This window comes from Mytilus galloprovincialis, chromosome 3, assembly GCF_965363235.1.
Source record: "Mytilus galloprovincialis chromosome 3, xbMytGall1.hap1.1, whole genome shotgun sequence".
Lineage (NCBI taxonomy): Eukaryota > Metazoa > Mollusca > Bivalvia > Mytilida > Mytilidae > Mytilus > Mytilus galloprovincialis.
Genome location: NC_134840.1, coordinates 76,578,394 through 76,602,867, shown reverse-complemented (window position 1 = coordinate 76,602,867; position 24,474 = coordinate 76,578,394). Strand labels below are relative to the sequence as shown.

Below are 24,474 nucleotides of genomic sequence, written 5' to 3'. Positions count from 1 at the left end.
AAAAAAAAACCATTCAAAAAATCAAAACAACAACTGAATCCGATCCGATTCCCAATAACGCCTGCAAACGAGTACTTAAATGGAAAAATAATAATTCCAAACAAAGACAAATGTACAGTTTATATTGTCCCGAACTTAGAAGATATCAACTTTGATCCTAATAAAAAACTTAAAAAAAATAATGAAAATAAAATTGAGCAGCCTCAAACCATAGATACAACCAAGTCAGATACCACGAATGAAAAATGTTGTCAAACAGAAGATGCATTTATAATAAACACTGAAGAACTTGTAGACAGTAAGCAGTTTTTATTTGACATCAAAGACTTTTTCCCGTTGGCAATTCGATATCTATATGACAATAACCAGCTTGCCGCTTGGACGCTTCTTTTCAAAAGAGGGACGAAAGATACCAAAGGGATAGTCAAACTTATAAATCTACAACGCCATGGCTAAAAATGAAAAAGACAGAAAAACAATAGTAAACATGACACAACATAAAAAACTAAGGAATAAACAACACGAACCCCACCAAAAACTAGGGGTGATCTCAGGTGCTCCGGAAGGGTAAGCAGATCCTGCTCCACTTGCCAACAAACGTCTTCCTTTAAACAACATATCATATCAACTATTTGTTGATGTTGTTACCTGGTTTACTACTGAAAATGCATGTGCAATGCGATACAATGAAGTAGTTAGACGGTTTTGGAGGACTGGCAAGCAGTTATTTAAGGGAAAATTTTTAAGATTCATGTCAGGATTGAAAAATAAAGGTCAGATTTTATCGAATCAAATTGAACGAGGACAGTATGATACATCTTTGGCACAAGTTAAGTTCATTGTTCCCAGTTAAGAAAGTCTTGATGTTGATTTTGATATAAAAGAGTGTTCTAAACAACCAGGTATTATGTTACCGCTTATACAAACAATAGCCAAGAAACGAAAACACCCTAATAATCCATATAAATTGAGTATAGACCTGAAAAAAATGAACCCATGAGGAAAGTTTGGGGATGTGGATTGTTTTGGCTTTGAAAACTCGCCATCGTTTTCTGATCGAAAAGGACGACTTAGTAATGAATTAACTGATTTGACATCTATTCGGACTTTGCTAAAATGACGGTAACCCAAATTGTGTTGTTGAAGGCTTGAAAAATGTGATATTTAGAACGAGTGGTAGACAGAAAGACCTACGGCAACTCAAAAGGAAACGTCAGTATGCTTTGGAAAAGTTAAGAAATGAGGCTGGTCCAAAATGGAAGGATTCTAAGATGGCGTTTGTACTTAGCAGCGTTCAAACATCACTCTACGAGATAGAAACAACTCTCACCTTCATACAAACGTCTACGACACGAATATTACAGATTGGTCCAGTATGTAATGGATTTCAAAAACCTATGTTATCATTAGTTGATCTGTCAGTTCAAGCAAATTACAAATGTCTAGTTGGAATGACCAAAAGCATGAAAGAAACTTACAATATCCCTAAAACTCATTACTGTAATTTTGTCAAACAGCGAACACAGGATTGGATGGATATACGTACAGAGGCTCGAGTAACAGGAATTACAGTTTATGCTGCCATTGGATTGGACACTTTGAAATCCCAACAACGTCATTTTGATGAGGTTCTTCGTGGTAAACCAAAGTTAGAGCTCTCGGATGAAATAAAATCTAGGATGAATTATGGATGTGATAATGAAATAAATGCTGTGGTAACTTTGGTACATATTATTATGCCGACTTGTTATCCATCTTTAACTTTTTTTGTAGAAGGCTGCTATATCATAGAACAAGACAGTAAAACTGTGTGTGTTGTCAGTCCAGATGGAAGTCTCCGTATCAATTCAAAACCACAGATAGCTATTGAAATAAAGTGTCCTTGTAAAACTGATTTCATGGGGTGTTCAACTGATCCATATCATAAACCACCTCAGAGATATGTTCTACAAGTTCTAATGGAAATGTATGTTATGAAGGTCACAACGGGACTATTAGTATGCTGGTTACCAGAAACAACAAACGTTATAGAGGTATCTTTTTCAAATGCACTCTGGGATTTCATGTGGTCAATTCTAACCGAATTATATGGTGGAGGGTTACCAGCGGCCTACATCTTTGCATCCTAAATTGAAGGAGTTAAAGCAACAGATTGCCGAGTTTACACAAACCCATTGCAAATTTATTTGTGAAGTACAAACATATCGTGTAATACCTTGCGAGCCTTTAGATGTAGATATCAACACTGTCGATGACTTCTTTATGTCACATGACGGAAACGTTACGCGTAGAGATACAGTATCGACTGAATATTTTGAACAAGTTGTTTTCAGTTGTGAAAAGAGCATTTTGTCATCGTATTCATTATGTAGAGACCTGGCGAAGCAAGTTTTTGTTGTAATGTTATCCGACCTAGAAAGAGTCTACAAACCTAAAGTTCCTCATTCTTGTCCAGTTGCATATTGGTTTACAGGATATAGTTTTACCACTCAGCAAGCATCAAATATATTATGTGCAGTTAGAAAGGCATGTCGCCAATATGGGTTGAGTATAGTAGCTCAGTGCTATGAAGGAGCGTTTGCAAAATTGGCAACTAGAGGAGAAAATGGAGAACCTCTTACAATGTTACAACTTTCCAAAGACGTATGGTCATCTGCTTGTGCCACAAAGAAACCAAGTATTGTCAAGGAAATTGCTCAGACAAGAATTGTACAGGGTCTTCATACATTTGAAGATGTGATTTCAGCTGTTGATGTTACTTTTTCACTTGATTAGGGAAATTGTTTTGATGGACCATTGGTTGTTGGAAGACAAAAGGGTGTTCCACGTGTTTTTGAAACGCCCACTCATTGGAGAAAACTTCTTAATCAATCTAAGAACAAAATACGAGAATTGCTTCATAATGATGACTTACCAGACACAGTGATGACATCAGTTTTACAAACAGTAAACGCAACCCTAAGAGACATCATTCCAGATGAACACATTGATACTTTGTCGTATGTGAACATCGAAAATGACCCCGATGAAGACGTTGGTGAAGACGTCGTAAATGACGATCCGATGGAAGCGAACGCAGGAAAAAATAAATAAACACTAAATGCATTGGACATTTATAATAGGTATGAAAATTTTAAGCAGGCAGAAAAGAAAAGAAATGTGTCTGAAGAAGAATTTCGTCAATTGATAAAGTCAGGTAACTCACTTTCAAAACTGACAAAAGTTAACTCCTTCACATCTTTAAGCCGGTGAATGACAAATTTAAAGAGCAAGGAATACGATGCGTATCAACAACGAAAAAAGCTGAATTGATCAATGCATTTACAATAACCTTTGGTGATGGATATATTTTTACAGAAAAACAAACCATCAAACAGTCAAAGAAACTGAAATGCATCGCCAAAGCCTATATACAGTCAAAACTACCAAAACAATTTTTGAATGCATCACTAGCATGTTATAGATACCCAACAGAGCTACATAAATGGAATAATAGTTCTGCGTTTAGTTTAGAATGTAAAGTCGCGGGAACACAGTGTCCACCATTCTGGTACTCACAGCAAAAGTTTCTTCAGGAAGAGTCATCTTATATTCTTGAATTTCTTGATCCTGAGCATTTACTCACAAATATGCGAACTAAGATTTGCTCAACTGGTATTCCTCAAGCCGGGATAAAAGCTGATGCTTGGGTCGACGTAGCCAAAAACGGAAAAGAAAATGGATCAAATTTGAGTCTCGCGATGGTTCAAGACCTTTTGGATAAGCAAAACGTAGGCTATGCACTTAAAACATTTAGTGTTGAAGTAGAAATGGCGATGAAAGATGCAGGATATTTAGTTGAAGCAGATTTCTGTCGGATTTTTAGAAACTGGTACATAGCACAGGATGAAGCAGGCATATCATGCACTCAGAGACATGAGTTCGAACAGGAATTCAGACAATGGTTGTTGAATGGTGTCCGATTTGATGTTTTCCCACTTGAAGGCAGATATGTCAAAGATATACCAGTTATTTTATTTGAAGGACTGCTGCTACATATAGATCGTCGTTCTCAGTTGTATACGTTCACTGGTGGGTCATACACAGCTAGAAGTATTGGAAATAAAGGCAACAGTAGTATACCGCTGTTCAAACTCATAAATCCATGGACAAAAAACAAAAACGGGGTAACAAACTAAAACTGAGGGAAACGCATAAATATAAGAGGAAAACAATGACACAACACTACAAAAGAACACTTGATGTAGAAAATCTGTTTGGGGGTTTCAGGACTGGGACTGTAAAGGCACAGGCGTATTGAGGGCAGAAAAGGTCCCACAAGCGATGTTTAGTGCATGCGATCTGCATAATACTCGTTTAAACGAATTCAGGTAATTTTGTCTTTTATACAAAATATTTGAATAAGGTACTATTAAATACAAAGCAGTTTATAAATCAATACTTTGAATCATCATAAAGTTGTGATGTTAAAAGATTACAATGATTTCAACTGAACTTTAATGTAGATTTAAAAAAATGGTTATCTATCAACTTACTGTCATATTGAAATTGAAAACATGATGACATAATATGAATTTTTGCAAAGTTTCACGAAACTATACCCTTATTTAAATTTCAGGGTTTTTTATATGCACACGTCATCGGCGAGGGTTTATCCAGTTCCTCCAATGCTCCAGTCGAACAATGATGACATCGAAACTTGCAGGCTGCAATTAGAAGAGGATATTCGTCGACTTCGAAATATATCTATGAGGTATTTATAAAAATTTTAGAGAATTTACTGATAGACTTTGTAAGAGAAAACACACAAATTCAGACATGTATGGCTGTTGTCTGCTCTATGGTCGGGTTGTTGTCGCTTTGACACATTCCCCATTTCCTTTCTCAATTTTATGTATAAACGTACAGTACGTTAGTCAAAACATACACATTTATAATACAACATATGGAAATATTGTTATTCTCTGACAAGAGAGGAACGAAATATATACACACACAAAAAAAATAGGAACAACCTAAAACACAAGTACTATATTAGACAATGTATATGTTTTGTGTATTTCAAACTAATTTATCAAAAAAATGGAAAAAAGACACCAGCTGCGTTAAAATGTGAAAAAAATGGCATTTGATTTTGTAGTCATTTTATTTGTTCCATTGCCGTCTTTTCTTCTTCCAAAGATCCTTTATTTGATATGCCTGAAAGGAAAACAACAAATCCAAAAAGAAAACGAGGAACAATCACCAGCTTGAACGAACCTGCCAAAGGAAGTAATGGCATCCGTGCAGAGAGATATAAGGTCGACGAATCGAAAATATTACCTCATGTTCAAGCTGGTATTCTTTTAGACGACAACTTGACTTGATAAAGCAGAAAAAAACATTTAAAACAACAATAACAAAACAGAATATTTATTATATTACAGTGATAATAAGTTTTATTTATTTATGTGTCTTAATATGTCTGTAATAGCTAGCAACCCAATTGTAAGTCTTCCCACATACTTCACAACGATGCAGGTTATCACTGTGCTTCCCAGTATTGTGATTGCGAAGAGCAACTTGACATGAAAACTGCATGTTACACTCAACACATTTTGCCTCCTTCTTTTCGTAACATTTTGTTTCATGTGTCCTCAGCAAATGTTTGTAGAAGAAAGATTTTCTACATTGAGCACATTTAAAAGGCTTGTAATTCTGATGTATGTTAACATTTGTATTAAAGTGTTGTTTACTAATAAACGTTTTTTCACAGTAAGGACACTTGTGTTCAAAATTACCTATCACTTTTTTCATGTGATATGCCAGACCTGGTCTACTCCGAAACTTCTTTGAACAATGGCTACAAATCAAACCATCGCCGTGTTTGATTTTCTGGTGATCTCGTAGTAGAGATTCGCCCACGAAATTTGAAGGGCATGGATTACATAAAAAAAGATCCTTAGTGTGAGATCTATTATGCCTAGGCATGCTACTGGGCCATCTTGAGGTAAACGCACACTGATTGGATTTGTATTCTTTGGTTGTTTTTTTTATTTTCGCGTTCGGGTTCATTCTCTTCCTCTTCTGTTGTTGAGCCGACTGCACCTTCAACTTCCATTGCCTGTAAATAAAATAAAATCATTAAAATCTTTGCGTATGAAGGAACTTTATTGTTTCGATGCTTTTTTAGAAAAAAAAATAGTGGATGTAATATATGTAAACAATAATATTGATAGTTTGCTATTTATCTTATTTAACAAGTTTTCCTAAACGCTTGTTTGATTGATTTGTTTCAAAAACAAATAAAGAAATTGCAAAGATGCTACCAAAAACATTTTGACGTTAAGCAGTGATCTTAATGCTGCTTTTTAACTTACAATTATACTTATAGTGATATAAAAAAAATATTGCTATGATATTTTAAAAGTATCGCATTGATATTTGAAAAAATAGCATTTGTTTATTTGTGTATATAAGAAAAACACCGCACCTCAAATTCAACACGGACACAAACTTTTGCTTTAAACCAACTATTGGCTATATATTTAGACTTGATTGTTGTTTATATTTGGACAATATGTTCTAAAGATGGTATTCTAATAACAAAATCTTACCTTGATTCTTGTTGAACTGGTGTACTTGATTTTTTCCCTATCAAAATGACCTTGAAAAGCAGGTTATTGTCGATTTTACGCTCTAGTGATGTATTGTTGTAGAAAAAAAAACTTCCATCCGACGCGTTTTATACTCCAAACTTATTGAATTGTTTTTTTAGAAATATAAAATATATTTTTCATTGCCAGAAACAAACTTTTCCATATGCAGCGTCTGCATATTTACAGTTTGATACATTGGTTTTGTATTAGACAATATCGCTCTTTGATATAAGAAAAGTTTTTATCGATACGCTTCTTCCATAGACTGATTATGTTGTGCGGAGGCATGAGTGGATTTATGATTTGTAACTGTTTTCGAGGTATTGAGTGTTTTTTTGTTTTAGTTTTAATGAATTACATGAATGAGCTCATGCAAAATACGCCTTCATGATAGTAGGCTTCAGGAAAAATGATAATATTTATCCTTTATTGCTGAGGTTGAATGGCAGTCGGCCAGGTAACTACTGTAATTTTAACAGAATATGTGTATAATAGATCAAGTGTTTGAAAAACGTCAAATTCCAGAATAAATCGATTTCTTAATTCCTTTTTTTTTTTACATTTTCGAGATAATTCATTGTTAATTGATTTGAAAAAATGTCTGTATCTGGAATTTAACCTGAATTATTGAAGATATCTTCAAACTTTGAAAAATTATGGAGGAAAAAAAAATCTTCACCTTATTTTAAGCAAAACTGTTACCACATCTGTTTTTGACGACATCGATATTTCAAAAGTACTCATTATTCCGAATCCAAATATATAAATTATAGCCATAAAGTATGTTTGACGATTAAATCTAAAAATAATATTGGGTCTGGTCACCGTACTAAAAGCTTTTAATTATCATATTTTATCAGGTTGAACTCACGAGAATCTATTGAATAAATTGTGTTTCGTTTGCAACAAAAATTATTTTAAACAGATCGAGAAAAATACATATAGATCAAGATACGGTAATTGACAATGATAACTTTGGCAAAATATTTTGTTGCATCCATATTTTTTCTATGCAATTAATGTTTATTATAATCAAAACCTTTTCCATTTAAATGCACCAACCACCATTGATACATGGTAAACAATAATTAAATCTATCAAAATGAAAACAATACCGCTGATATTTTGTAATCGTTATTCTATTTGAATATGTTTTGTTTTTTTCAAATATTCTGACTTTATAACAAGTAAATGCAGATTTTATAATTTTTGAAGTTGTAAATAAGTAAGTGATGTCACCAGGCTCCACACAAATGTGCAACACTTGCATGCATATTGTTTAAAACTGGAAAATCTGCAGTAAATTTTTAAAAATAGTGATCACAATAAATACATCTTTTTTGACTTCATTAAGCAAAAAACCTATTAGAATAACAATTGGAAGAATAAAATAAATATGCAGTCACCAAGTAAGAACGCAAATTTTTATGGACATTAATAATACCTTGTGGTCAATAATTTTTTGGGATATTTTAAATGGAAATTTTATGCAATTACACAAAAATTAAATGTTCAAACCACTTTTTAATATACCTTCTTCTACTTTTCATGTAGCCAGTGTTGTTCAATTGCATCTACTTTTATTCAGACTGATCTAAATCTGATAATTTCTATACAGGGAAATGCCTGTTCTAAGTCAGAAATATGACAGTAGTTTTACAACGTTTGATGTGTTGGAGCTTTTGATTTTGCAATTTGTTAAGGAACGTTTTGAATTTTCCTTTGGAGTACTTTGGTCGTTTTTCTCTTTAGTAAAATGCCGTTGAAGTTTTTTTATGCAAAGTTTGTCAATGTCGGTCATGGAAATTTTCTGTTTTGAGTAAATCTTTCCACATTTTCACACATTTTCTTCCCCCATAAACGACGAAACGTTAATTCGGTTCAAGTTTTCAATATATCAGATTAAAAAACTGTCGAAAGCATACGATATGAACCTGCAAAGGGTTATAGTATATGGCAAGTGGAAATAAAGATAAATTACCGAACATTTTGATTACTGGTACTGACTCAGTTCTGTTGACAACAAATATTTGAGTTTGAATCATTACGGTGTCAAATAATAAAATGTATCTATATCTGTATTGATACGTTGAAGAATTGCTATCGGCTTTATTACAACTGGAAGGGAGAACAAAATTAGTCCCGATTACAGCTATCCAGTGCTGCTTTGAAGATATTGGTTGACTTTTGCTGACATTGTGTTGTCTTGTATGTTGTTCCAGTCTACAACAGTTCTTGTTTTGATCGGTTGCAGAAAGTTGTATGTTGACTGGTTTTCGTCAAATTTGATATAACACAGTCTGAAACTTCTAATTTCGTAGGTTTGATATGTGTGCAACTTTAATGTGGTAATTAAACTCATCATAGATATTTAGCACTATAATATTATCATGACAGATCCTAAGATAAGTGAATCTGTAGGGCAATGTCCAGCAAATATGGAGATAAATTAATCTAAAGTCTTTTACTATAATATAATAATAGTCATGACTAGTCATGACGTCTTCCTTGTTAAAGAATTATGTGATCGGAAGGCGGTATTGCTGACACATGACCCTCAACCCCTAATAAAAGATATTAGCCTATGTTGGTTTCGTCTGTCATCTTTTGCAACTCTAATTCTTGCATCATTTTGTGATACAACCGTCATCTCATGATGTATAGTCTCAGTTGGTGAATCGTACAGCTATTCTTTTTATCCTTTCTATTCTGTCTGTCTGCTTTTTTGTGTATGGGTCACATATGATAGCGTCATATGTGATAGATTGCGCCTTAGAAATAGACCAAGAGTCGAACTCGCTTAAACTTATAGAATTATGTTATAGGTTCCGCCTAAATAGGCTAAGAGTCGAACTCGCTTAACCTAATAAAATTATGTTACAGGTTGCGCCTAAATATGCCAAGAGTCGAAATCGCTTAACCTAATTGAATTATGTTGTAGGTCGTCGGGTATTTGAAGTCCAAGCTATCATTGGTTGGTGGTTACCTCTTCTATCCTATGTCCACTTCACAGGCACTTGTCTCAGAATTTTATTATCAGAATAATAAATTCTGAAACAAGTGCCTGTTGTCCACTTGGTTGGTAGAATATACTTTGCGTTTCTGTTCATAATGCATGCACTTTTTTCTATCCTATAGAAGGTCGACTATCCGTATACAAAAGAAGAAGGTGACTAACGACAAATAAATTGTTTGATTTATGTGCTTTACGCTGCTTAAGCAGAAACATGCTATAATGCGGTGGATTAAAATACCAGACATATAGATGGACAGGGTAAGATGAAATGCCTTATAACTGAAGTTAAGGGAGCATAACCAAATTATGATTACGATTAACTATTTGATATGTGGATAAGCAGAGTAAGACAGGAAGCAGTCAAAAAAGGCAATCAAAAACCACAAGTCGACGTATATATACAATTCCTTGGTTTAGTGTTTACACTAGATTAGGGCGATTTATAGATTTAAATATTTAAAAAACAGTCCATTTTGTTGAAGACTCTATATGCCTTCTTGATGCCTACACTTTTCTCAGTGTATACATTAACATATATCTTTTACTGTCCCTCTGGTATCTTTCGTCCCTCTTTTAATTTATTAGTTAGCAGCTGAGCACGAAATGTACTACTGTGACTTGATTGTAAGTGTTGCTCTTAACCTATTGCAGTTAATTTAAAATTCGTACCAATCTGTTGCACTGGTCAGAAGTTTTAATGAACTACTTTAAAACAGAACAAGGTGCAAGGTGATGAAATAAAGCATACTTACAATCCTATATATTAAATAGTTTAATTGTATTTAATCTCACTTGATTGATATTATGGTATGTATATACTTTTTCGATATTGTCATTCAAAAGTTGACAGGTAATAATTTGCAATTACTATAAAATTGTCTAAACTGGACTTTCTCATGAAAATCTTCTAAATTTATAAGAAAAAGATATCCATTTTAAATACATGTAAAACATTAAAATTATGTTCCTAATTATCATCTTCAGACTGGCACATCTCAATCCTGTATTTAACACTGAGATTTGACACCACTTTTTGGAATTTTGGATCCTCAATGCTCTTCAACTTTGTACTTGTTTGGCTTTATAAATATTTTGATATGAGCGTCACTGATGAGCCTTATGTAGACGAAACGCGCGTCTGGCGTACAAAACTATAATCCTGGTACCTTTGATAACTATTTACAGCTGAACGGATGTGCTGGATCAGCTCCAGATTATACGAAAAATTCAAATGCCACGATGACCATAATTATGACTCAATGACACACTACTCCGTGTCAACAGCAAGTTGATCAACCTGGCAATGGAAATGGCCGTTGTGAAGGCATATTTTTTTTAACCGAACCAAAATATTTAATAAACCAAATCGATCCACTAAAAACCTTAATAACCGCCCTAAACCAAATTTACTTAATGCAAGTGCTCATAAAACGTCTCTAGGGACCGGCCTGCCGTGCTAGGACTTAACAGCCAGTTAAGGTTTTTAAAAACCACCCTAGCAGTAGAAGTATATCACTGTAAATGAATAAAAATCTAATCTAAAGGATTGTAAGTATCCTGTATCTTATTCCATTGCACTTTCTCGACTTGACTGAAATTTCCTAAAGCAGTTTTCTTAAAATTTCTGACCAGTTGAACAGTTTAGTTTGATGAAAAAAATAGCAATTTGGTCAAAATTTCATATGAACTGCAAAAGGTAGAGAGCAACACGTATTTCAAGTCACACTAATAACCATTTGATTTTTCAATTTATAGGTGTGAGGCTTAATATAGAAGCATTTTGATTCTTTTTCACTTTCAACTTTAATAACAATATTGCTAAATATAATGATCAACTCTTTCAGTTGAAGAAATAGTTTGAGTTATTCTCTGATGTTTAGTTGTTGTAATTTTCCGTCTTCAATTTGGTCAAGGTAATTAAACATGTAGTCGTCTGCTGAATTCAGTATTTGCTGCAAGGTCAACAAGGTTAGGATGTTAACGTTATCCTGAAGTTCGATTTCTGATTCGTAATTCTTAATTGGTAGGATATTAGATCTTGGCAGTCCCAATATCTGTGAAACTCGATCTACTGTTCCTTGTACGACAGGACTTAAGAAAACTTGGGATAGATCTTCACTTGTAGCCTCACACACTTTGTCTATTTTCGTAAGTAATACAATCTGTGGGATGCCTGCAAAGATTAAAATTAGCTGTGTAAGCAATTACATTTCATTTAAGTCTAGGAACATGAATATTTTGATTTAAAATATTTATATGCAGATAAACCCTGAGAAAATAAATATTATTTTTTTGTTATAAAAACTCAGTTTGAAACTTCATTGACATCTGACAGACTTTACTCGTTGTCCTTTCATTTGGAAACTTCTCATAAACAGTCTCCATTTCTATCTGTAATAAATTCGGCTTTTCTGTACCTATAGATGATATAGAAATAAGCATTTAACACAACAAAGCGTCCGAATTTCTAATTATGAATTACGCAATAAAATAATGCTAATTCTAGCTGTAAATACCCAAATTTGAGATCCAAAACTGTAAAATTGACGTTTTAGCATTTGCCAAACGTCAGCAAATATCGATTTGTTTGTTACACGATACCCACTGACAGTATCAGATTAATTAGAGTTCGTGTAATCAATGCATCATCCAATTGGATTGTGAATTCCATAAAAGAATAAGTTTGTTTACCTCTTTGGTTCATGTGAATCTGAAATCCTTTCATCTTTTCTATAACCTTTGCCGGCATTACGTCTACTGTGCTTCCATCAATAACAAACACAACACAATGTATTTTATCAGCGAATTGTGGAGTGGCAACAAATCCTGTTATGTCAGGTGTAACTGGCGCAGATGGATTGAACTAGAATGAAATGTATAATATCCCGCTTACAACATGTTATAACGTTTTTAAATATCTAAACAAGTATCAGAATACTTTTGCAGCATTCTATAGAAAAGGGGCGAAAGATACCAGAGGGACAGTCAAACTCATAGATCGACAACGCCATGGCTAAAAAGGAAAAAAACAAATAATGGAACACAATACATAACATAGAAAATAAAGACTAAGCAACACGAACCCCACCATACACTGGGGGCGATCTCAGGTGCTCCGGAAAGGTAAGCAGATCCTGCTCCACATGTTGCACCCGTTGTGTTGCTCATGTAAACAAATAGTCTGATTCGGTAGGTTAACTAGCACGGGGTTCAAAGCCCCAAAAAATAATTTCAAAATTTTACTTTAAATATACGTACCTGGAATCGATCAGGAAGATTACCGTCGAGAAGATAGCATATGCCGTGGGCATCCATTCCCTGGTCAGCTTCAAGTCCTCTGGTATCATGTAGTCTGAAATTTAATGCCTTCCCAGATACACCATTTCTGATTTGGTACTTTCGATACTGGGGGAAATATTTATACATATATTAGTATTTGATAACAGAAATCTGTTTGAATCAGGTAAACAGTAATGAAAGTCAATTAAAGATGTATACATATTTACAAATTAATGTATTTTGGTTACGGGAATCCTTTGATACTACATTTAGTAAAATCAAATATCTAACTTAAAATAAGTTTATTAAAAGTATCTAGAAAAGCAATGAACAGAAATGAACAAAACTTTGAATAATCATTAAAAAGGAAATAGTTGAAGAATAATTTAAGTATAATCATTCATTTTTTTTTAAATTCAATCATACTAGGGTTAATCGACTTTCGTATCTTATCGTGATTGAACTGGACTTTACTCTTTGAATTAAGGGTGTAAGAATAATATTTATATTAAAACTCGCTTGAAAAAAGCTTAATGACGTATTGTGGGGATTTTTCCACAAAAATTGAACTTAATGACTGAATGCACCTTTAGACCTATACATTGTTATGTAAGTTATCTCCATATTCAAAATATGCACGATCATACATATGTGTCTGATTACATAAAGCCATGCAATCGTTGAACTTATATTTTAAAAGTTTAACTCAATTTACTCACAAATGTCTATTGATATGTTCGTCAATGTAACGTTCTTAAAATTAAAAAAAATAATGAGCGTTTTCTGTGAATTATTATATCCTAATAACCAAAACAATTTGAAAATAAGAAAAAAAGAGGCAAGAATGTGGATTGATGAGATATGATCAATTAATACAGTGAAGATCCTAATAAATTGAGCAGAAAAATTTCGTTTGATATTTTGTTAAATGGTGACAAAATAAAACAATTTCAGCCTTTATTTATACTTACAACAGTTGTTAAGCTATGCTCTGCATTACCACTACAAGCCTGTCTTGTTATATATCCTCTGAAGACAGAGTTAATTGTATTGAAGAAACTTGTCTTTCCAGCTCCTACTTGTCCGACTAACAAAACACGTGCTTGTTGAACATTTAATTCCTTCAAAGGTTTGTATCTTTCAACCTTTTCTTTCAATGTTCCAAAAAACTGACAAAAAATTATATGTTTTATAATGTTTCTTATCGTGTGTATTAAGGCGTCGTCTTTATCAAATGTATGTTGACTTGACAGAAAATGAAATGAATCTCAATCATTATTTCGCAATTATGAATATTATAGGAACTAATACCTGGATGATGCTACGAAAAAGTGTTCATTATTTATACATGTTTCTGTAGTAAACTTCACTGTATATGTTCCTAATTACGTTAATTCAAAATGCCATGTATGAAATGCATTACTTAACATCACTTTTGTTGACCTTAAATTTAAAGTCTGTACATTTAATTCCGCTTAAAATCTATATATGAAAGTATATTCTACATCTACATGGTTACTCTCGCATACTTATTATCGTGTCGAAGAATGAAAGGTATTGCGATTCATTTTGTATCTGTACATTTATTATAAAGTTTTTGTCCATTCGATGGAAAATATTTTCATCTAATCATCACAAAATTTACGAAGTACACCAAATAAGCAAACAACAAGAGGATTTCAGAGTGACAGTAAATTGCATTTTTCTGCAAAGGTCTAACCCTGAACACTTGAGCAATTATGGACACAACATTTAGGCTTAAAACAGCTCTGAATTTGGATTGTGATTGATTATATAACACAACATAGGTTTGTGACACAAAATGAATGTGGTTAAAGAACTGATGGATTTGAAGCTGGGCATTTACCTATTATGGTCCATTATCCAAAACATTTAAACATTGTTAGATTCAGCATATCAAAGAACCCCAATAATTCATTTTTTTATGAATTACTTATTAATCACACCATTTCTGTTCAAAGGGAAATAACTCAAAATAAACAAGATACCAAATGACATAGAAATTGATAATTAATCACAACATTTATGTTCAAAAAGAAATAACTCAAATTAATATGATAAAAAATACTTTTGCTACAGAAAGGTCTACAACTCAAAAACGAGTGCACCTAAAATAGTGAAAGTTGAATTTGACCTTCATTTAGTCTCAGGAAACATCCTACTAGTATCTAAATTGGTATGATTTCGTACAAAGCCTTTTTTGTTTTAATGAACGATCACTTTTTGGCAGCCGCATGTCGTATAACCCCAAATCAATAACCGATTTTTCTTTCGAAAATCAATGTAAAACCGATCGAGACGATTTTTGAAATAAAATTAAAAGAAAAGAATATTCACACAAAAATAAAGTAAATAAATGCAATCGTTAAATTTGTTATCTGATCGACGTATACTTAATAAAAATAACACGTCAATTGGTGTATCAAAATACTGTAATTGAAATTCAAAGATTTAAAACATTTCTTTTGCATACAGTGGGATTTCCAGTGACACTAGAACAATAGAAAAGTCACTCTTCTTATGAAAGAGATAGAAAAGGTCTAAAAACAGGAGAGACAATTTACGCATAAAACCCGATATGCATAGGGATGAATATCTCTTAAAACACAAAACCATTATATAACTTTTATACAACCACTATAAATAAAGTATATGTTAAAGCTAAATGTGTTAATATATGATTTTTTAATTGCCAAACATGCTGTTAATTGAACAACCTATTGTTCAACATAGGGGTGTGTAAAAAACTGCCACATTTGACTGCATATTTTTCTTTTTTTTTGAAAAAAATATATATCAAACCTTAATAATGTAGCTTTCTGGGTATCCAATTTTTAACGTGTTCCGAAATGTAGTTTCGTCACAAGAATTTTTCAAAGTTGTGTCATTTTGTCTATATGAATGTCGGTAAATTCGTATGATCGAGCACACCGACAAGTATATCGTTGGGACAACTCGATATAATGTAATCAATATACGTGAAAGATTACCTAATGTGAAGTTTATCAAAATCATCATAACATAATTGATCAACACATTATGTTTGAACAACATGAGTCCTACAATATAAGATTTAAAGGTGCATATCATTTACATTCAACGTTTTTATTGGATTTTTTTTTACTACAATGTAACCTCGAGGTTCAACGTTGATAGTTAAAAAAAAAGTCCCAGAATTTTTTTGAATGATATTGTAAATGATATGAACCTTCGAATTCTTATAACATCGGAATAGAAAATATGTGATCCGAATTAACCATGCACGTGTGTTACAGAAGATTATGAACTTTTATGATTTAAGGGTTTTTCTTAAACAATATTATGATCCCAAATTTGATGAATTTTGTTGGCAATACTTTAATATACACACTACATATAACAAAGTATATATTAAATCTCAATGTATTATTATTAGGAAAAATGTTTGACTCTGTAAAAAAAAATCTTCCCCCTCCCCCGTATTACATGTAATGGTTTAAACCTAAAGGATTCGCACTAACTGCCCAAAAGGGGTCCGCTCCAGTCTTGAAGCAGTGATTTTGTTTATCATAAACAAAATATTGTCTCACACTGAAAGGGGCAGTCGGGCAACATGCACAGCCCGGATTGTCAAAACAACTAAGATTTACAAAAATGATTACAAACAAAAACCATCAGTTGGACAATCTTACTGGAATCTGATTATCTCTACTGATAAATAAAGCAACACTAATGACACATTTAAGTTTTGGAATGATTTTATTCACAAAGAATGTTTCTCATTGGTATACATTTCTATGCTCTTGTCTTTTCAGAGTTTATATTGGAAATTAAAAATTGCTGCATGAAAGACACTAGCTCCACATTCCTATGCATATGATTTTATATGTATGAGAATCATTCCATAAAATCCTTTCAATGCATGACACTGTCTAGTGGTTTTTCTGCCACAATTACAAGAAAACCTGGCTAAACTTGTGCTAAATCAAACACTTAAATCTTACATCGCTATTGATGTTAAGCAATTATTTAAAGGGCCATCCGGAACTGTTGGGTTTTATGACAGTCTTCCTTCCATACACACCATCGCTGCAAAATAATTTGAACATTCAATTAGATGATTATAATATTATTTGGCAACCCAAAGAGAACCTGAAAACATCAGACCACAATAAACAGAGACCCCAAAAAAAGCTAATTTTACTTTACAATGAAATTGAAAAAGTAGTTAGTTACATGTCAAATCATCTTTTGGCTGTCGACAAAAAACAAATAAAATCTAAATTTCGTAGCATTTTACCCCCCCCCCCCCCCTTTTTTTTTAACTGAATTTGTTCAAGGTATGGTGGTTTTACCCCTTTTCAGATTTCAGTATGTCATGTTGTATATCTTTTATAAATTAGATGAATTTCTAGCAAGTTTCTACGATATTCTTTATCATTTGACAAAATACTATGCATCTGAATTAAATTGTTTACTATTTGAAAAAGCGCGCCTTCTTTTACTTTAATTTACTTCCCTTTATTTCACATAGCAACAAATATTAAAAACTGCCACATTTGACTGCATATCAATTTTTTTTTCCCAAAAAAAATATATGTCAAGCAGCATAATTAACTTTACAAATTGGGAGAAAATCAAGATGTTCCGACTATAGGTTAGTATTAAAAAAAAATAATGAAAGGTTGGCATGATTCCAGGTTTGAACCCTGACGACACTTAAAATCGAAAATTCACTTATTTACCTATCATATGGAGATACGATGATGTGATAAACTTAACAATTAATAATTTACCTGGTGCATTATCATATTCACATTACGTTGACACGTCTCAGTTCGTCTGTGTTAGCTCATTTCAAGCTCGTAAACAATGTACACCATTTTCCGCTATTCTTTACCGATTACCTCTAGTCAGAAGAGCCCACTGTTTACAGGGGCGATAATATTTTGTCACCAGTTCACGCACTGCATAACGATGTTTGGAATTAATTTTTTCCATTTTTTCGCATAAATTGCTAACACGAACTCGACCGGGCACCCAAAACCCGGGGTGATTTCAGGTCTCCAGAGAGAAAAAAAAATAGTGTTTTTATGACCGAATTATCCTGCAAATAAACATAAGCTTAGGAAAATTGGATTCTTTTCTTCCTATTTTTTAGATCAGTGCTTCAAATAATTGATACTTAAAAGGCATTATACTATTTATCTGAAACAATATTTGAATTGCAATAGCACTTTCGTTGCTATTTCACAATTACTAGTTTTTAGTTTATAGCTCTTTGTGTGTTTTTAATAAGCTTTGGATTTTCAAATATGTTGGCATTAAGCATCACTGAAGAGACATTGATTCTCAAAATGCGAATCTGGTGCATAAAGAATTGGTACCGTTTATGCTATTACATTTATAATAATACAAATAAATTCTGACTTCAAATATATCTATATGAAATGCACTTCCAAGCTGCTTATGTTCCTACGTAAATGAATCCAATATGTCATGCAAAAGTAAAGTAACTATTATTGTGTAAACTCTTTACATAATTTCCCTGCAAATAAGCTGGTAATAGAAAATCTTTTTTAGAACAGTCTTTAATTCCAAATTTTACTTAGGAAATTGTTCTGTATGCAACGACAAATGTGTATACTAGTTATAAACCTGACAAATTAAGTCCCAGCTAAGTCTGTTTAAATATGGATTCTTATTTTAAAAGGATAGCAGACAAAAATAATGTCTGCATATAGGCCAGGGACAATATATGCATAAAGACACTTAAGTTCAGATTTCCAATCCCAGCACTAATCTTTCACAGAACACGTAGCAAAATCCGTCCGTTCGGAACAAGTCTTAATTTAAGTTGCTTTATGCATATCAGCCCAGATGAGCTAAAACAATGAACTGGCTTACCTCTGAATTCCACTGGTGAGTTTTTCTCCATGGTTCTTCAAGCTCCGCTTTGGCATCTGAGACTGTGAGTAAATATGTATACAATCATAATAATTAACATGGTTAAATTTTCACTTGCTTTATTTAGGAAAGAAATGTAAACTCAACAAGTTAATTTGAGCTCAGTTGTGCACAATATTTGTTAAAACGATTAAATGTTAACGATGGATAAATGCAATAATCAGTTTATAAAATTTTGACTGAGTCAATTTCTGGTATAGAACTTTGTTGTTGAACGAAAACATGTGTGGATAACTTTGTGGATAACAAGACATGCAACGGTTCAAACAGAAACGAAAAGTAAGACACAAATAACTTTTCCGGGGTGACCTCTTTGTATCAAGTATTTTGTGTTACAATTGAATGAACTTATTTACAATTTTCTTTTCTTCGACAAAATTAATACATAGTAGACTCAATTAAAAATGAGAACAATTATTAAAAATTTATTAAAAATATATTTTTTATTGTTTTCAAAATTATGAACTGTCATACATGGTCGATCTTATTATATTTTACAAATCTAATATCGAAATGACATAAATGATACGACTTCGCAAAATTTCTGGAAAGAGAAAAAATACAAAGTTTTATGCAAATACCATTATATTGTATTATTTATATTGTTAAAAATTATGCATAATATTATTAATATAGATCTCAAATTTCTGTTTGTTATTTGGTTGTTTTCAATATGTATCCTTTGTTATTTTAATTTGTATACTGTTTTTTTTATGTTTGATCCTATTCCTATCCTTTCTATTTATTTCAGTAGTACGTCTTACCTTCTACAGAATAAACTTCTATATCCTTCATGCTCTTATGTCCATTGGTGAAGGAATCTGATGTTTCTCCATTTGTGGCATATGAGTGTCCAAAACTAAATGACGGGTTGTTGAACTGAAAGTATCCACCACTAGAAGCAACTGTGTTTTGAAAAGTCGGGAGGGAATGTCCGCCTCCGAACGTAGGTCCGTATGTTGAATGATCATATATAGAATATCTAGAAATTGTAACGGGCAGTTTTACTGGCTTGTAGTTTCCGTTCTGGTAGAGTCGAAACAGAAACGAATTCCCATCAACCCGATAGCCATTACCACTCGTCCAACTAAGAGAGGTATATCCACCGTAAACGGAGTTGCTAGTGTTGTATATGATAGTTACAGTCGGACCTTTGTTATTACACCTTGTGTGGAATGCAGTAGCATCACAGCCATCCCTAGTTGCTTTAAATAAAAGTGTGTATCTTTTATTCCCACCGAGCCACTTGTTCATTTGTTTTTGATCGCTCGTCTTGAATGTATCTGCCATGTTACCAGTCTTTATAAAATAGATAGGATAGAATGAATCATTTCAAAATGAATATTGAATTGTGGAAACGTACGTTTGTCTTTGTTCTATTATTAATATTACTTTTACTGTTGGATTGTATTATGTGATATCCATTAAACGTGGCTCGATACTTAAACATCCCGTCAATGTGTTTTGTATTATCTTTCATTTTTGCTTATGTGTTTTGTATATATGCGACTTTTTGTGTTTCTTTGGTTCTTTTAACATGACTCTGTACTTTAAAAGATCCTGTCAGTATGTTATATTGTTTTATAATATGTCATAATGATATATTTCTATTATGATTTAGAAAATACGTTGAACCACAAACGTCAAAATTATTTAATCGCGTAGTGGAATGAACTATTTGTGGATTCTTATAAATTCTATTGAACTTTTGGACTATTTTAAATCTCGGTTTATTTCTGAAATTAATTCTTACACATACTTTTGATTTTTTTTACCCTGTATGCTAACATTGTCCATGTGAAATTTTAAAATTGTTTGTATGAACATTGATCGAAAAAAATATGTGACGTTTAAAATTTTCTGACGTCAGACACGCGAAGCAATGAATGTGTTTGAATGATTTTGTGTTCTGTTAAATTGTTCCTTCTAAAATTGTTACACGATGATGACTGCTGTACCCATATTTTGACTATTTTATTTATTATGTTTGTTTAGTTCACGCATCATTGTAAATATAACGGAATTTGATGAGTCTGTCAACAAAGTGAGTGGTTTAGCGCTATAAAACCAGGTTGAATCCACAATTTGTCTGCATTTGAAAATGCCTGTACCAAGTCAGGAATATGACAGTTCTTGTCCAACCGTTTTGATGTGTTTTGTCATTTAATTTTGCCATGTGATTAGGGACTTTCCGATTTGATTTTCCTCTGAGTTCAGTATTTTTGTGATGTTACTTTTTATTATACTAGTTTTGATTTTTCGCAAAAATTTATTTAGTGAATAAAATATCAAGAATATTTAAGAGAATGCGATGAGTAGTGCCTATAATGTTACTCGTTTTCATTCCAAACAGAGAGAAATTTGATATTATATTCGATTTCACACACCATACAAAATAAACATTTCTGATAGTTATCCTTTCATAAATCTATCAATTGATAGGAAACTAAGGTTTCAACTCTTTCATGCAAAATTGACCTTTTCAACAGATCTTTAGAGTTGGTTCTAAATGTTGTGCTATCTAAGGTAAGGAAAAGGTTTGAGCGCTCACAAACATGTTTAACCCAGCCACATTTTTATGTGCCTGTCCCAAGTCAGGAGCCCGAAGTTCAGTGGTTGTCGTTGGTTCATATCTGTTATATTTGGTTTTTTCGTAAATTTATTTGTTATCAGTTAGGCCATTTGGTTTTCTCAATAAAATATTTCATATTTTTCATGATTGGGACATTGTATAGCCGACTATACGGTATGGGTCTCTTTCATTGTTGAAAGCCGTATTGTTGCCTATAATTGCTTATATCCACTTCGTTTGAACTTTGGTGGATAGTTATCTTATTGGCAATCATTCCACATCTCCTTCTTTGAATTTAGCTATTGTTTTATGACCATTTTTGTCGAGCGTCGTCGATCTCGTCGTCGGCGACGTTCTTAAATATACACTCTGTGGTTAAAAATTTTAAACTATCCTGTTGTTTTTTTTTTTTTTACTAAACTTGGACAGAAGCTTGTTTATGATCATAAGATAGTATACAAAAAACAACCAATGTTTAACAGTATTTTACTTATACTTAGTTTATCTGCGAGTTAACATTACATGCACTATGTGGTTAAAGTCTTTTAAAACATTCTAATAATTTTCTTAAACTGTTCTTGATTTGTGCCAAATTAAACCTGGACAGGAGCTTCTTTGTGATCAAAACCTGGTATCTATGAGAAATTTTGTAAAACAATATTTCCTTTTTTCACCGTAAATTACTTGTAAATGGACCTAGTTTTCCTTCAAGTTAACATTACATAGAGTCTGCATTTGATTTTTTTAAAACATTTATTAGATTCACAAACATGATAAACCATCCTCGATGTTGACCAAACTTGAACAGAAGCTTCTTACAATCAAAAGATATAGTATATAGAGGAAAATGTAAAAGTTATCTTCCTTATCATTATTTTATTCAATAAATTTGTGTTTCAACTGTTTTATAAATCTTTAGATTTGATTGCATACTGTATTCATTTTTCACAAGCATAACTTGTTTTCATACATTTCAAATGTTTTATTTCATTAACTGTAAATCTAGTATGTGCATTCCCCTATCACACTTAAAACATAGACAACAGCAAAAGTAGGCGAGACACTCGGTTCCGCGGAACCCCTTATGAATTTTGTATTCATATAATTACATTAGATGTATCAAGTGTATGTTTCATTATAGTTACGTGATTCTGATTGGCTACACTCACACGATATTCCTTAAATAACTTCATTACACAATAAAATTTATTATTCATGATGACACGAGGTCCCACAATAAAGTGCACAGGTAAATTAAATAAAAACTTGATAAAACTCGTGTTTTCATGATCCTATCTAAATAATGAAATTATAAGTATTGAATGCTTCTTTTTGTAACTTCATAGGGTTGTAAAAGCGTTGTCCGTGCGCACATTTTTAGAATGAAGCGCTTCTACAAAATGTACTTAGTTCAACGCCTTTACACCCCAATGAAGTTAACAAAAAGAAGCATTCAATTCTTTTTAATAACTCTTCAAATATATCGGTTCTTGAACATCCTGGCTTTCGAACATTCGGTTTAAGATAAGTCCAGAAAAGTTGGGGTCTTTTCAGACGCAGTTGTTTTCATCATTTTTAGAAACGGGATAGCACATTCTAATGGGATTCTTAATTTCAACGCGATCGTGTTTACCGATCCTGTAACTTGAGTCATACGATTCGGGTAACTTTTCGCTCCTTTAAACTAATTTATTCTTCAACACTGTTTTTTAGTGAGCTGCATGTTTAGTATCTTTGAATATTGTTTTTAATCGGTATAAATATCGATAAATCAAAACCCAACTAAATATTATTGGTATACACATGTGTATATTCACGGTCCTACAAGATGTCGAACCTTATAATTTTGTATTGCACAAATTTTAAGTCACGGTTTTTCTGTGAATGATAATGACGTCTTTACATTAAATCAGTTGAATGTTGGATGTGTACTGATTAATATTTTAGTATTAGATACATTATAGTTGCTATTGGCTTCATACTAGCTTACAGTAACGTCGAGTACTCTCATGTCAGTGCTTTGTGTCCTATATATATATATGTGTTTTTGAATGTTGTTTTTCGTTCAGTTGATTTTTATAGTTTGTTCTTGTGCTGTGCTATTACACCACTGACCAAGGTACGGAGAGGGTTGGGGCAGGAGCAAACATGTTTACCCCAGCATATCATGTAAGTCATGAGCCTGTAATAAAGTGGTTGTTTGTTGCTGTTTATCATATTTGATGGTCTGGACGGGGTTCTTCGTTTTTAAATTATTTAATGTATTAAAGCCATTTTTCTCTATTCTCTATTGTTATATTTTAGCACCTCATTATTCTTTCGTCTATTTTTGCCTCATTTTTCTCTATTTTTTACTATTCTTTATACTTTTTGCCAATTATAAATCATTCTCTATTCTGTAGGGTTATCTCCATCTACACCATAATTTTTTTACACAATTCAGACCGTTAGTTTTCTCCTGTGAATTGTTTTAGATTATCATTTCGGGGCCTTTTATTGCTTACTATGCGGTATGGATTTCGCTCATCGTTGAAGACCGTATGGTGACTTATTGTAGGTACAACCTCTAATGTCATTTGGTCTCTTCATTGGCAATCATACCGCATCTTTTTAGTTTTATGTGAACCAGCCACGTCCAAATGAATTACATACAAGCTCTTGACTTGTAACATGTATATAAAGAATGCGGCGGTGTTAAATATGTTTATGAGCGCTGAACTCAGTCTACCTCACGGCAGCTTCACCTCTAACTTTAATAACAAGGGGGGCAGTTTTGTTTATTAATGTTCAAATAGAGGCAAGGTGTGTGGGCAAGCAGCATAAAACAACAGAATATCAACCTGAACAAAAGCAGACCATTTACATGATTTAGCTTACCCGTTAACTCAATTCCTTTAAAGACTTTCTCTTCTTTCAGCCTGACAGAAAACACAATGTCGATAACCACAAATTCAATAAAGGATTTCCAGAAAAAATACATCAACGTTTACATAAATGTAACG

General features: G+C 32.7%; 1 protein-coding gene and 1 long non-coding RNA gene across 2 annotated transcripts; both read right to left on the bottom strand.

The window, feature by feature from the left end:
• Positions 1–11,441: 11,441 nt before the first annotated feature.
• LOC143068981 (interferon-induced protein 44-like) lies at positions 11,442–24,463 on the bottom strand. The gene is made up of 7 exons (XM_076243400.1): positions 24,350–24,463; positions 19,665–20,199; positions 18,841–18,902; positions 13,905–14,102; positions 12,913–13,059; positions 12,346–12,517; positions 11,442–11,827 (listed from the first exon to the last, which is right to left on the bottom strand). The coding sequence occupies exons 2-7, from the start codon at positions 20,188–20,190 to the stop codon at positions 11,517–11,519; spliced, it is 1,416 nt and encodes a 471-aa protein (XP_076099515.1). The 5' UTR covers positions 20,191–20,199; positions 24,350–24,463; the 3' UTR covers positions 11,442–11,516.
• LOC143068985 (uncharacterized) lies at positions 16,673–17,902 on the bottom strand. Its single transcript, XR_012976289.1, has 2 exons — positions 17,730–17,902; positions 16,673–17,022 (listed from the first exon to the last, which is right to left on the bottom strand). It is a non-coding gene; the product is annotated as an uncharacterized LOC143068985 (long non-coding RNA).
• Positions 24,464–24,474: the final 11 nt, after the last annotated feature.